The sequence below is a fragment of the Sinohyriopsis cumingii genome, unplaced genomic scaffold (assembly GCF_028554795.1).
Source record: "Sinohyriopsis cumingii isolate HCF-2022 unplaced genomic scaffold, ASM2855479v2 utg001397l, whole genome shotgun sequence".
In the NCBI taxonomy this organism is placed as follows: Eukaryota; Metazoa; Mollusca; class Bivalvia; order Unionida; family Unionidae; genus Sinohyriopsis; species Sinohyriopsis cumingii.
The window spans coordinates 4,559,188-4,575,850 of record NW_028315993.1 but is presented as its reverse complement, the minus strand read 5'-3'; the positions used below and the strand labels follow the sequence as shown (position 1 = coordinate 4,575,850).

The following is a 16,663-nucleotide window of genomic DNA, read 5'->3' as shown; positions in this document are numbered from 1 at the left end:
CACAATGCTTAGCACAAAGAAAAAATAGCTACCAGTCCGAATTAAACTAATCACAATGTTTTTCAGTACTTTTAACAACAGTTGTAGATTTCTAATTATAGACAAACTTACTGTATACTTGTATTTTAATGTTGATTAATAGACGCCCTGCAAATAATACTGCATATGTCATGATTTCTAATGATATAAATGTTCGCTTTATCCTTGTGACTTCGCACTGATTGATGTATTAATGAGGAATTTTCAAATTGTTTAATTTTCAGTATTTAATAATGAGGTCATGTTTCTAATTTAGGGCTCTTTTTCTTTTGTTTAAATTTGTACAGATGTGTATTTTGCATATTACCCATAATAATCTGGTATGGCGTTTTCTTTAAAGTTCTATGGCGTTTATTTAAGTTTTACGACATTTGTTCAAAATGTATGGTGTTTATTTAAGTTCTATGGCGTTTATTTGAAGCTCTGTGGAGATTATTTAAGTTTTGCATGTATTTTTGTTAAGTTCTATGGAGTTTAACTGTCTGTTCCTATGCAGATGGCAATTCTTTCTTGACATCATGTAGTTACAGAAGACCAGTTTACACTGACAACAATTTTTGTTGTTAAACTAGCCTCGCATCACTCTGGAGGACGCTGCTTGAATCTTTACATGTGGACGATAAATACAATTCGTGACAAAAAAAGCAATTGCAATTTTAAATGGAAGACAAGTAATCAACAAACTTAACGATGGTCTATCGAAATTGTAAAAATAAACATCTGAAGCATCAATGAAGGTTTTAATCTAGAAGGCTTGCTTTAAATAAAAACAAATTATGACTTAAATGTACAAATTAATATGTACGAAACAGTACATCAACAACAACAACAATACAAGAGAGAGACAGTGTATGACCCTGCTGAGCGAGAAGTATATGATGCAACGAGACTCACGCGTGATATTACGGGTCGTACATGATCTCAAAAGCAGGGCCAGCAACAACTACATTACGAAAACACGGGGAACAAACTAGTAAATGATACTAGGTATAAATACACACAACATGAGACCGCTCCGGTGGTCTAGTTGGTAGAGCGTCTCCCTCGGATGCGGAAGGTCATGGGTTCAATCGCCGCTCGAATCATACAAAAGACTTTCAAAATATGGTACTAACAGCTGCCTCGCTTGGCACTCAGCATTAAGAGGTTAGTGTTAGGACTGGTCGGCCCGGTGTCAGGATAATGTGACTAGGTGGGACATCATGCTGCCTGATGCCCCAGTGCTAGACATCACTAAAAACTGCCACACTTCAGACATCTTGGCGATATGACTGAATTTTTTTAAAGCTACTTTAAAAATCCTAATCACAAACACACACACATAACATTCACACACCTAACATGCAAATACTAAATTCATCTTTCCCTCTATACAAGCACATACACTAAATTAAACTACAGGTTCCAAAAGACCGAGAAGCACGGTACCGACATAAAAAGCTTTCATCACGAGTCACTACTGAACTTCCGGAGGATAAAGGAATCATTCATTAAATAACAAAAAGAATTTGATCTATAATAGCCAGTCCATACATAAATACAAGATAGTATACAAACAAATGCACACACATATAGCAATCATCGGACAACACTGACCCCCGGCAAGGATCACTCTTTGTAAATAAAGCTATAAGACCAGCCAGGGTCAAAGAGATTCCCAACACTAGAGTAGGGCGGTGAATAAACTCAATATCCAAATTAATTAAAACTGAAATTCAAATAAACTGAATACAAACAACACCTACACAAAGGGGGAAAACTAAAAACACATAGCATCCTTTAACTCTCGGCACTAAGAAGTCCCTTCTATGATGCAAGTCTGAGAGAGACCACACCAATAAACCGAGGAAGCCTAAAAAGAATAGTGCTTTCCTCGATCCAAAACCGGAGGGAAGAAATGATTATCTTGGGAAAATTTAGGAACCGCTGCGTACGATTGGTCAGAGTAAATTAAGGCGTACACTTTGAAGTAATGTGAATTTAAAGTGACGACCTGGGTCGAAATTCCTTAGTCCGAAATTCTGAGAGAGAAGTCTGTCTTCAAGGAAGCCTAAAATAAATAGCGATTTCCTCGTTAAACAAGAAAAGGGGGACCAGTTGTTCATATATGTATCATTTATTTAATCTCATGGAAAAATGTTGATGCTAGAGTTGTTATACAATGTATCTCTTTAATTTTACAGTTGCTAGTGTATTGATAGACTTCACGGACTGCATGCTATCCAAGTTTTTATATGTGTAGGATTTCATAGGATTATATGAAATAATTTCCTTTTTCTGGTAGGACGATACTGGTTATATAGTGTTAACGATAATCGCATATTTATATCTGACTTTGTAATGTTTAAATAATCTTGTAAGCTAGGGATTGCTGTGAGCTAGAATTTTGTGAATTTTATGCAATTGTAATCAAGAATGTGGTAGCGTAGGAAAAGAGATACGGTAATGTTAGATACACCGCTCACTTGTTAATTTATGGTCTGTCACTGTGAAGCGAGAGTCCTGATCTAACTAATTCGGTCAGAATTTATCAGTGTTCGGATAGTATTTATGCTTCTGAGTAACGTAAGTGAGGACATTTTATGTACGTATATAAAATGATAAGTATAGAGATTTAGGGGTAATTTTGTCCTTTACGGAAACAGCTTTCTGGGAGAGACAGGACAGTCCGAAGACGGACGTCGGAAATAGATGACGTGTTCAGAATAAAAGACTAGGAAGTCCAGAAGAACTTCAGTGTTCATAATAGGAAGAATACAGAATAGGAAGACGCGATACATGGGTCACGAGAGGAAAGTGATGCAATCAGTCGTGAACAGTGCGCTTTTTTCACCACTCTTTAATATGATGAAATAAATCCCAATTGGACACTGTTATTAATTCTCCTAATATAACTTAGATTTAATTGGAGTTGCCGTTATTAAATGTTATTAAATTAAAAAAGAATATTTTTCTTGTCTAAGGGGGCTCGTATTGCATTATTTCTTCCCAATAGCCTTGCTCAGTTCTGTTGATATTATATCTACCCATTCCCACCGGGCTAAACAATTGAGGGCGGTCATCCTCTAGATAACGCCAGCCAAACCCAAATAACCTCCCCTCTTACTAAGAAGGCTACGTTATATATATATATATATATATATATATATATATATATATATATATATATATATATATATATATATATATATATATATTGGGCTATCTCTATTCAATAACAAGCTATTAGAATGGGCTATCTCAGTTCAACAAGAATCTATTAATAGAATGGGCTACCCATATTCAGTTCGAATGTATGATTAACGTATAAAATATGCTATCTTTGTTCAGTAAAATTCTATGACTAGAATGGACTGTCTCTTTTCAACAAGAATATATGACTAGAATAGGATGTCTCTATTCAACAAGAATAAATGACTAGAATAGGTTGTCTCTATTCAATAAGAATAAATGACTAGAATGGGCTGTCTATTCAAAAAAGAATATATGACTAGAATGGGCTGTCTCTATTTAACTAGAATATATGACTAGAATAAAATGGGCTGTCTCTATTTAACTAGAATATATGACTAGAATAAAATGGGCTGTCCCTATTCAACAAGAATATATGACTAGAATAAAATGGGCTGTCCCTATTCAACAAGAATATATGACTAGAATGGGCTGTCTATATTCAGTAAGAATCTATCTTTAAAATGGGATATCTCTATTCAGTAAGAATCGCTGTCTATGTTCAGTAAGAATCTGTCTTTAAAATGGGATATCTCTATTCAGTAAGAATCTATGACTAGAAGAGGCTGTCCCAATTCACTAAGAATCTATGACTAGAATGGGCTGTCAATAAAATATTCAAACATGATCCATGGTTAAGCTTTAACATGGGCAATTACAATTCAATAAAAAATCTCAAATTAGACTGGGCTATTTAAATGAGCCTTTTGAGTGTATATTATAACATGAGAGATGAGCCTTTTGAGTGTAAATTTAATAACAATATGAGAGCTGGGCCTTTTGAGTGTAAATTGAATAACAACACGAGAGATGAGCTTTTTGAGTGTAAATTTAATAATTACACGAAATGAGCCTTTTGAGTGTAAATTGAAAAATAACACGAGAGATGAGCCTTTTGAGTGTGAATTGAAAAATAACATGAGAGATGAGCTTTTTGAGTGTAAATTTACTAATTAGATGAGAATTGGGCCTTTTGAGTGTAAATTTAATAACAACATTAGAGATGAGCCTTTTGAGTGTAAACTGAATATTAACATGAGAGATGAGCCTTTTGAGTGTAAATTTAATAATTACACGAAATGAGCCTTTTGAGCGTAAATTTAATAATAACACGAGAGATGAGCCTTTTGAGTGCAAATTGAACAATAACATGAGATGAGCCTTTTGAGTGCAAATTTAAGAATTACATGACAGATGAGCCTTTTGAGTGCAAATTTAATAATTACATGACAGATGAGCCTTTTGAGTGTAAATTTAATAATTACATGAGAGTTGAACCTTTTGAGTGAAAATTTAATAACAACATGAGAGATGAGCCTTTTGAGTGTAAATAGAATATTAACATGAGAGATGAGCCTTTGAGTGTGAATTTAGTAATGAGAGATGAGCCTTTTGAGTGTAAATTTAATAATTACATGAGAGTTGAACCTTTTGAGTGTAAATTTAATAACAACATGAGAGATGAGCCTTTTGAGTGTAAATATAATAATAACATGAGAGATGAGCCTTTGGTTGTGAATTTAGTAATGAGAGATGAGCCTTTTGAGTGTAAATTTAATAACTACATGAGAGATGAGCCTTTTGAGTGTAAATTTAATAATTACATGAGAGTTGAACCTTTTGAGTGTAAATTTAATAACAACATGAGAGATGAGCCTTTTGAGTGTAAATAGAATAATAACATGAGAGATGAGCCTTTGGGTGTGAATTTAGTAATGAGAGATGAGCCTTTTGAGTGTAAATTTAATAACAACATGAGAGATGAGCCTTTTGAGTGTAAATTTAATAATTACATGAGAGTTGAACCTTTTGAGTGTAAATTTAATAACAACATGAGAGATGAGCCTTTTGAGTGTAAATTGAATATTAACATGAGCGATTTTTGAGTGTAAATTTAATAATAACATGAGATGTGAGCTTTTTTAGTGTAAATTGAATAACAGCATGAGAGATGAGCCTTTTGAGTATATAATAACAGGAGATCGGTCTATGAATTAGATTCAATAATAACATGATAGATCAGCCTTATGCTTGTTGATTGAATATTGACATGAGAGATCAGCATTTGGGTGTAGATTGAATAATAACATGAGAGATCAGACCTTTTAGCATACACTGGATAATAACATGACGATTCAGCAGTTGAGTGTTTATTGAATAATAACCGAAGAGATCAACCTGTATAATCAGAGTTAGGGCGGAGTAATAAATGAGATCGGCAGTTTGGATTGAAGGAGAGATCTATATTTGGATGTGTAGACTGAATAATAGCTTGAGAGATCAACCATTCTGAGTGTAGATCAACCATTCTGAGTGGAGACTAAATAATAGCATGAGAGATCAACCATGCTGAGTGTAGATTGAATAATGATATAAGAAATCAACCTTTAGAAGTGTAGATTGAGTAAAGGTATAAGGGGGAAGCTTTTGGGAAAATAGACTGATGAAAGCACAGGAGATCAACCTTTTTAGAATGTTGATTAAATAAAATACGAGCGCGAAAGATCGACCTATCAGAATGTATCTTAAATAATAACATCTGAGATTCGCCTTTACGAATACACTCACTTCTTAACATAATATTACCCTTACTACACTCATGCATGGAAGTGATTCATAAACAACTGAACAACATTATCTTAATGAAAGGCTTGCTGACATTGAAAATAGTATCATATAAGACTCCTTTGGTTTACAAGATATAATTGTACAAGCATAATTTATTAGAAATAGTTTAATTCGCAATTATATTAGAATTATAAAAGTGTAATTTATTAAGATTTTTTCAATTTTACATACTTATCCAGGTAATTTCTTTCCACTTTTTAAATTTTACTTGTCTGCGTATTCTTTACAAATAAAATAGTAGCCCTGAGTTAGTCGAAGACATTTTTTAAAATTTCAAGCTTTTCCTCTTTCACATTATCGTGGTCATATCTACTCCAATAAGACAAATAACTTTTACTAAATTAAATCATTCGTTTGAATTACGCTTAAATACCGCAGCAAATGATTACTTACATTCATGTATTATAGCAAACATATGCACATCTCCATTCTCAACTTGAATTGCATCCAACAAAGAATTAAATCACATCTCCATTCTCAACTTAAATTGCATCCAACAAAGAATTAAATCACATCTCCGTTCGAAATATATATTCTATCCGACGATATATAAAAAACATCCCATCAAATCCAGCATGTTAATTCCTCATAGGTAAACAAAATCAAAGTTTGTTCCACAAAATATTGCAATTTAAATTTTAATACTATCAAAAGGATTGTCAAATATTGTGCAGCTTCTCGGAACGGAAACACGATTTGCTTATGAAAATTAAATGCATTATTAAGGCATGCATCCAATATAACAAAATGCATTATTAAGGCATGCATGCAATAGACCAGAATCCATTATTAATGTACGCATCCCATGTACCAGAACGTATAGAGCTATGACAAGACGAGCATAGTTCATAGCGTTCGATTCTTGAAATATTGTCAGTACAATTGTATTTATCCATTTGATGACAGGAACCCTTTCTGCTTACACAGCTACAAGTTTATGAAGGATAAAGGATTCACAAGTTCATGTTGGTAAAAAAAATAAAAACCTACAAAAACTAATTTCATGGATTTAGCTGGTGGCGCCGTCCCTAATATTATGTTTCGTCCATTTGAATAGTGGGGCAGAGTCCATATTAATCGTGGGGCAGAGTAAGTTATTGCCATTTTCTTTTGCATTCTTTGAAACATTGTTTACAAAAATTATTTTTGATATATAGTGGTGACAACTTTCTAAATATTATATTTTTTCTTAAGCTGGTCCAACCGACGTAATAGAGACTTGACTCACCCGCATATATAGATGAGCGTGTCTAACGAGATCATCCATTGTAGCCTTGTGCCCATTATAATGAGCCATGTTACTGCTATATGAAGCAGAGGATGACCTCTATGAACAACAACAAAGCTTCAACCGGCATTGTCTTCAAGGCCTAATTAACATAAAATGGGAAGCTATTCTTCTTTCTCAGTAGTTCCTAAGAAACTTGCGGGCAGATCGAGAGCTAATGTTTCGTGTATTTTGCCCTGACAGGACAGTTATTAAATGTCACTGACCAATAGCATTAAATGGAACACTAAGCTCTGAGAAAAGGTCAAGACGCAATTGGTAGCCATCTTGACCAGAATCCATAAATACAGGCAATGGAGAATCATATTGACGTCGATAATAGTTAATAATTCCATTACACATTCTAGCCCAAAAAGCATTTAAGGAAGGATTTTATATAACGTTTATGACTATTTCCAAGTGAAGAAGTTATTTTTGTCTTTAATGAAAAAGGGAAAACAAATGGCTAAGAAACAGAATCCAAAGTGTAACATGTAAGGGTGAAAGCAACGGCGCACATGTGCTTTAAAATGCTACGCAAAATATTTACAATATTCTGAACGAAACTCAACAACCCCAACCGTTCCGTACCTGCAAATCATAAGGCATCATCTCCCATGGATGAAAACTACGATGAAAACAACGACGCACGCAAGTTATGAAATTTCGAATTGTTCCAGGAATCGGGAGTCATTAACGGAAACGTATAGTGAAATGGAAATAGAAAATGTAAGTACTTACGATCCGTTGCCATGCCAACCATAAGGCACTTCCTATATCGGCACTCTTGGCATTGGTTTCTAGTAGCTTTGTCAATCTCACAGTTTCCATTCCACTTGCAGTGGTACTGTAATTTCTTTTGTATCGTTCTTCGAAAGAAACCCTGAAGAGACACAAAATGGTTCCTTTATATTTTTAGTTTTAAATCTTAGAAATAATAATTATACATCGTATTACTAACTTGCGACCCTCTCTGAAGTCAGAGTAGAGGGTACGTAAAATATGTGACACTAACCACTTTTTATTTTTCATATTTTTCTCTTTTCTTAATCATACAGCTCATTTGGCTAATAAAAATTGCGTTTAAATTACATATACAGTTACTAATTATTTTGCTTGGAGTCTATACTTAGTATTTGGCTTCAATTAATTAAAGTTAATTAATCAATTAATCCAAGATTTCGAGGAGATGCTAAAACGCATTTTTAATGTTTTACTTTTGCTCCACTTGCAACTCTACGTCCTGTATTTATTGCAAGCTTATTTTGTTTTAGCCGATTTGCAGATTTCTAGATAGTGTTTTCTTCAACATTTTTCTTTTCTTACATTGTATTGTATTTCTCCATTGTAGATAGAGAAAGACAATTTATGTGGATCTCAATAATAGGACACATTATACAACTACTTTGGGAAACATATCGAGAAGGTAAAATCCTTCAGCATTACACCTGCCTGTGTTCCAATTATGTTTGTTTTTGTTGTTGTTTCTGTTCTTGTTGCTTTTTGTTTTAGTTTGTTTTGTTTCGTTTGTTTTGGGGGATGGGGGAGTCATTTTTGGGGAGTGCTGTTTGTTGCTTTCTTGGTTTGTTTCTTTTCTTTATTTGTGTTGTTTTATTCGAGATCAAAACACATCTAATCCACACATTAGTTGGTTACGAATGTATTACTATACCCTTAAAATACCATTCATTATTCTAAAGTCATAGAGACAAACAGGTTGGAGAAAACGACCTATAGCTTCATTTTCATTATAAGAATGACGTCATCTGCTTACCTTGCACCCTTCGCACGTCATGCAGCGGTAGTGATATCCAGTAGCCGCGTCCCCGCATACTACACATGGTTCCGGACCATTTGATAGGTCCATATAACTTGGTATGTACGGTACACCTAAAGAAAATGAATGTTTAATTATATTAAACAAAGAACTAGACAATCACAATTGTACTAAATCTCACGTCTGGAAAACCAATACAAAATATAAGACACTATCCGACTGATAATTGCTTTGCATAGAAGCTAGTGAACTGGCTGATATTGTTTCATATACAAACGATAATATTAGTAGCAAGCAAATTATCGAAAAAAGGAACAAAATCTAGAAATACAAACATTTGTTCAATTACAAATAGAACTTAATTATCTTTTATGATTTGCGCCAATATCCATCCATCCATACATACATACATATCGCTCCATGGCCATTATGCATCAGTTATGACAAGACGTTCTTTGGACTGACCGGATATAAAGGAAAATAAGAGTATTTCGTGTTATAAACAAAGAAAAATCTACTGTAATGCAATGTATGTTTAATACAAAATAGTGTTGGGTATAATTTGCACAGCTCGGTACTTAAGGTCCACTATAGTATGATTTCTATCAGGACATCTATGTTTGGATTGGATGTCCTTTCTAGCTTGTTATTAACAAGATTTGACAATATTTTTGATTACATTTGCACTTTTTAATATACATGTAAACGTTTAACTGTAATGTGATGGCGAAGTATACTATTGATGCCGTTCATTATTACCTCTCCCTCACCCCCCCCCCCTCTCTCTCGTACTCGGAAACCGCTATGACTCATTGGTTAGCGTGCCGTGTTCGCGAACAGGATTATGCGAATTCGAATCCTGTCAAAACCAAGCCCGTCAGAAAACGTGGTGTGTCCCATGGTAAGGATCAAACACAGGCTTTCTTGTGTTCATCTGCTTTATTAGATCACAATTATATAAATCTAACAATTAGCCGATCTTAAATAATGACCCACTGAGGTTAGATTCATCAGTCCCTAGCTGATGCACGAAGCTTTGTTTTTCCTTACCAAAGTTTAGAACATTGAATGATTACTGATTAAGACACTCCTATTATAACAAGATAAATGAATGATTACTTATTAAGACACTCCTATTATAACAAGTTAAATGAATGATTACTGATTAAGACACTCCTATTATAACAAGATAAATGAATGATTACTGATTAAGACACTCCTATTATAACAAGATAAATGAATGATTACTTATTAAGACACTCCTATTATAACAAGTTAAATGAATGATTACTGATTAAGACACTCCTATTATAACAAGATAAATGAATGATTACTGATTATGACACTCCTATTATAACAAGATAAATGAATGATTACTGATTAAGACACTCCTATTATAACAATTTAAATGAATGATTACTGATTAAGACACTCCTATTATAACAAGATAAATGAATGATTACTGATTAAGACACTCCTATTATAACAAGATAAATGAATGATTACTTATTAAGACACTCCTATTATAACAAGTTAAATGAATGATTACTGATTAAGACACTCCTATTATAACAAGATAAATGAATGATTACTGATTAAGACACTCCTATTATAACAAGATAAATGAATGATTACTTATTAAGACACTCCTATTATAACAAGTTAAATGAATGATTACTGATTAAGACACTCCTATTATAACAAGATAAATGAATGATTACTGATTATGACACTCCTATTATAACAAGATAAATGAATGATTACTTATTAAGACACTCCTATTATAACAAGTTAAATGAATGATTACTGATTAAGACACTCCTATTATAACAAGATAAATGAATGATTACTGATTATGACACTCCTATTATAACAAGATAAATGAATGATTACTGATTAAGACACTCCTATTATAACAATTTAAATGAATGATTACTGATTAAGACACTCCTATTATAACAAGATAAATGAATGATTACTGATTAAGACACTCCTATTATAACAAGATAAATGTATAGTATTGCCGCCATACAGGTATTATTCCGTCAGAACACGAGTCTGTTTTCCCAGGTTTGGGCCAACATTAAATATGCTACCATATGTTATTATTGCATACAACCAGTTTGTTGGGGCAACACAGACTGTGCTAACATATGTATATTATTTCATATAATCTTGTCTTCTTCCACATGGCTAACTAAGACTGTCGGTATGATGTCCAACCAGTTTCCCCTCGACAAGTCAAGGTTAAATTCAACGGCAGGTCAAGGTCAACAGTCACAGCCATAGAACAGATTTATATCATAGGAATGAATAGTTTGACTTTCTTGAGGGAGGGCTACCTTTGATGGGAGGGACTTTCTTGAGGGAAGGCTACCTTTGACGGGAGGGACTTTCTTGAGGGAGGGCTACCTTTGACGGGAGTATATAGGCTTTTGGGAGGAAAACGAATTGTGCCAGTAGGAAAACATAAAATATTCTCTTGCTTCATGTTGTATATAAAAGACTTTGTTTTCTCGTTCATTTAGTTTGAAACACTTCTTGCTTCAAAACGAACAAATCAACAACATCTTGGTCGAGAGAAAATCCAAGCCCCCACTGTACTCCAAAACAGTGAAATTTAAATGCAAGTTTCGTTTACATAGGTGGGTTCTTGGATCATATATGTTGCATATTTTTAGAATTGTGACATCCATCGCTTTACATCCCTTACCTGGTTATTTCCAATAGTCGGGTTGCTTATGCTTATATATAAATGTAATATGCGATAGTGGGGATGTCCCACCCAGTCACATTATCCTGACATAAGGCCGACCAGTACTAACACTAACCTCTTAATACTGAGCGCCAAGCGAGGCAGCTGCTAGTACAATTTTTATAAGACTTTCGTATGATTCGGCCAGAGTTCGAACCCCCGACCTTCTTCATTTGAGTCAGACAGTGACCACTTAGATCACCAGAATTGTTGTTGTAGGGTTTAACGCCATTATTTCACCACAAGATAGGCTATACATTGCGGTCAGTATAACTGGTGGAGGAAGAACCCTGGAAAAACCCGGGGGAAAAACTCCGACCCACAAGAAAACACTGACAGGCTATTTCACGTATCCACGATAGCCGAGCTTGAGACTCGAACCCACGCAGACAGAGGTGAAATGGCAGTGATCTTGAGCTCTTTAGACCAACGGTGAGCTCTTTAGACTAATCAGCCACTCGGGGACCCCAGATGGGTATGTATTGTGTATCAAACATGAGTGTTGCGCTATGAGGAATTTCTATTGTGTTGTTAAGGAATGAGTTTTGCACTGTGAGGGAATATTTATTGTGTTGTTAAAGAATGAGTTTTGCACTATGAGGGAATTTCTATTGTGATGTTAAAGAATGAGTTTTGCACTGTGTAGAAAAGAGGATTTTACTGTGTTAAAAGGAGTATTCTAATGTGCAGAAAAGTGTAATTTACTGTGTGAAAAAGGAGTTGTGTATTGTGTATAAAAGACTTGTTTATGCAAAAAGAGTATTTAACTGTCTGTAAAATTGTCATGACTCAAATGCTTGTACGTACGTATGTATCTATGTATGTATGTGTGCGCTGCGTGCGTGCGTATGTATGTAATTGAGGCGTTAACGATAGTAAAGAATACGTACATCTAAATGTATGCTTGGTTTCTTTAATGTCGTCGACGCCTCTGTAAATTTCAATCTTACAAGAAAGGTCTTTAAATTTTAACTTGTAGTTCTTATTTTAAACTAATTTTAAATATTTCTCATCGTGCCTATAAACAGTTAACAAGCTTGAAATCGTTAAATTCAGATTTGGCAATCACTACTTATATACACACTCCTGCCTTGTTTCTTTCTATGTTTAGTCCTTTGTACAAATTTAAAACTATAATGCAAATAAATAGACTGGGATTTCAAACGAAGAGTAAGAATGGTTTACAACTAAGAATAATTTGAAATGTGCATTATCTTCTCCATTTTGTCTTAAGAAAGCGAAGCATTCTGAAATAAAATGATTGTAAAAGGATTCAGTTAAAAAAGACAATAGAGAACTGTAAAAGTTCATTGACCGTAAGCAATCAGTGAGGTCACCTGTCGGTCAGCTGTACTTTAATGGGTGAACGTCCTCTGGCTTTACTTTACTGATCGCTATCCCACAATGCAACACGAGAATTATTATTTAGTATGTGGTAAGAAGCGTTATTTTCTGATCACCAGCCCACAATGCAACATGACAATAATTATTCAGCATGTGGCAAACATCTGTTTTCGAAAGGAAGGACTTTCTTGCATGGATTTCAGAAGGTATTTTGTTTAAAAAAAATGTAAATGCAAGCTATATGTTAAATATGGTTCCTAAATATTGCCAGGAACATTTAGAAATGCACTCTATAAAGATAACCTAAAATTTAATACAGATCATCACATTTCATGACAGTTACAATGTACATAACACTAGCATGACATCTGAATAGATGTCACTATTTAGTGTGTCTCATTTTTGTCGTTTCTTTGGAAGTTTTAATTATTGTTTTCAAAATTGCAGTATATACATAATTAAATAGATAACACAATATTTACATAACGAATTTGATACGATGGTCTAACTTTAGCTTTCGGCACAGATATGTAAATATATTTATATGAAAAGTAACTAATGTCCATCCTTGCATATGAAAGGAAAGAAAATTGAAGATCACGAGAGTCAGTCAGACAGACAGACAGACAGAAACGTACGTAATATTTATTTCATCGAGAAATGAAATCTAGTTTTATATCAGCGACACAAACTTGAGATATTCATGTAATAACTGCATTTTTTCAAGAATTACAAGCAGACTTTTTCTTAACTACAATATTACACATTTTAAAAACGAAATGCTACATCATTGGAATTTTTCTTTATTTTACTGATACAAGCCGATATTTGTAACATTTTATCTCTATTTTACAATAAGTTACAATGTAAGAAAACAAATAATTCTAACATGGTTATATTTTATAGCAATATTGCTTAGCAATCAAAATAAATGTTTTAATAACATCCCTTTGGGGCAAAGTTTCCAAAATTTATGTAAACAAAATTAAATCCACGTTAACAAAAAAAATCAAACGCATTATGTCTTCGGTCATGATGCATATTTTATGGTAAGTTAATATTTTCCATTTAAAATAATTGATTGGTTTCCATCATTGATATATGTATCATAAACAAATTAGATCATATTACTCACATGTAAGTTTCAAATCAATAATGTGTCCAATTTACAAATTTATGAAAACAGCATCTATAGTCATTTATGAAGATCTAAGTTAACGTCATTTTAATGCAATTGTATCATTGATTTTAAACCTCAACTTTATCTAGTGGATTATCACCTTCACTCAAATCAGTATGTATCGCCATAACTAGTTTTATTGGAAATGTTAATATATGAACAGATATTGTATGAAGTGTTCATTGTATATGTCAAATTTCAATTTTCATTCTTTGAATAATAAATACATGTATACTTGTAAAATCATAATTTATGTATATCGTATTTATACATGTAAAATCATATAATTTATGTGTATAGTATTTCTGTACATATCCAATAGAGCGTTAGTCAGTCGCCCTCCGGCAGTACGTACTTTACTTTTACAACGTATCGGTACTAAAGTAGTTTCCGTCAGCAAGAGATGTACGGAAATTCCCGAATAATCCGTTACAAATTCTTAACAGGAAAGTTATATTTTCATAACAAAATAATTAAAAATATTAGTAGTAGCAGTAGTACTATCATCACAACACAGTTGTATTCGTCACAAAATAATTTTAACTAATACAAATTTCATTGTATTCAAATTTTATAATCACATGTTCAACACGTGAGAGCCAATCGGAATATTGTCAACGATATTCCGACCAAATCTAACTTCTCAAAAATTTGTTGGATTAAAATATATTTTTCTGACAGTTATTTACGACTGTGAAAAGTACATGTAGTCCTTTGTATGACTGCCAACCAGTCTGATATACATGTAATCCTTTGTATGACTGCCAACCAGCCTGATATACATGTAATCCTTTGTATGACTGCCAACCAGCCTGATATACATGTAATCCATTGTATGACTGCCAACCAGTCTGATATACATGTAATCCTTTGTATGACTGCCAACCAGTCTGATATACATGTAATCCTTTGTATGACTGCCAAACACTCTGATATACATGTAATCCTTTGTATGACTGCCAACCAGTCTGATATATATGCAATCCTTTGTATGACTGCCAACCAGTCTGATACACATGTAATCCTTTGTATGACTGCCAACCAGTCTGATATACATGTAATCCTTTGTATGACTGCCAACCAGTCTGATATACATGTAATCCTTTGATGACTGCCAAATAGTCTGATATACATGTAATACTTTGTATGACTGCCAACCAGTCTGATATACATGTAATCCTTTGTATGGCTGCCAACCAGTCTGATATAAACGTAATCCTTTATATGACTGCCAACCAGTCTGATATACATGTAATCATTTATATGACTGCCAACCAGTCTGATATACATGTAATCCTTTGTATGACTGCCAACCAGTCTGATATACATGTAGTCCTTTGTAAGACTGCCAGCCAATCTGATACACATGTAATACTTTGTATGACTGCCAACCAGTCTGATATAAACGTAATCCTTTATATGACTGCCAACCAGTCTGATATACATGTAATCATTTATATGACTGCCAACCAGTCTGATATACATGTAATCCTTTGTAAGACTGCCAGCCAATCTGATACACATGTAATCCTTTGTAAGACTGCCAACCAGTCTGATATACATGTAATCATTTGCATGACTGCCAACCAGTCTGAGATTTTCAGGAGAGTAATCGCTTTCAATGTTATGTAGTTTTTCTCAAGTCCTCTAAATATGCTCGTGTGTTGGCATCCCACTCAAAGTTTCCCTGCCAAGCGAAGACAGGCAACTCTGAGCCTTAGTATCAACAAGGTCAGCCCAATGACTTTTACAGTAATGTTGAAAGCTTTATCGTCACATATTAATTAGTTTTCTGAGAACAGCTTATACAGCAATCAGCATACATGTACTAAATTCGTCTTCTATGAGGCATTGACCATATCATTTCAATGGGGGGGGGGGGGGCTGGGATTTGAGGTATACGGTTGTATGTATTGATATTTGTTCAGAAATGCCGTGGTGCTAAACAAACTACGAACTCACTACCTAAAGAAATGCAGAAAATAAAGAATCAGAGCACAACAAGATAGTAAAACAAAAGATATTCAATAAATAGTAAAACAATAGATATTCAATAAATAGTAAAACAATAGATATTCAATAAATAGCAAAACAATAGATGTTCAATAAATAGTAAAACAATAGATATTCAATAAATAATAAAACAATAGATAATAAATGGACAGTAAAACAATAGATATTCAAACATTTGAATATGACCATCACCTGGAATAATTGATCGTATAGGATACATAACGACTTGCACTGTATACATAACGACTAGCACTGGTAAAATATATATACGTATAAACGCACAATAATTCGATGATATGATTAAGGTTTTAATAAATTTGAAGCAAATGACACTTGCATTCCTTCGTACTAACATATTTTTTCTTTATATTTCGTACACAAGTCCTAAGTTCTTAAGTGAAATTTAAATGCATACATTTATATTACTAT

At 33.6% G+C, this 16,663-nt stretch overlaps 1 protein-coding gene across 1 annotated transcript in view; it reads right to left on the bottom strand.

The window, feature by feature from the left end:
- The window catches only part of LOC149772563 (thyroid hormone receptor beta-A-like), a 56,357-nt gene extending 40,573 nt beyond the window's left edge, over positions 1-15,784 (bottom strand). Inside the window, exons 1-3 of the mRNA XM_089947650.1 lie at positions 15,316-15,784; positions 8,940-9,055; positions 7,907-8,048 (exon numbers count right to left, since the gene is read on the bottom strand). Coding sequence (XP_089803776.1) covers positions 7,907-8,048; positions 8,940-9,055; positions 15,316-15,784 — 727 coding nt within the window. The remainder of the gene's footprint in view (positions 1-7,906; positions 8,049-8,939; positions 9,056-15,315) is intronic.
- Between the last annotated feature and the right edge of the window lie 879 nt (positions 15,785-16,663).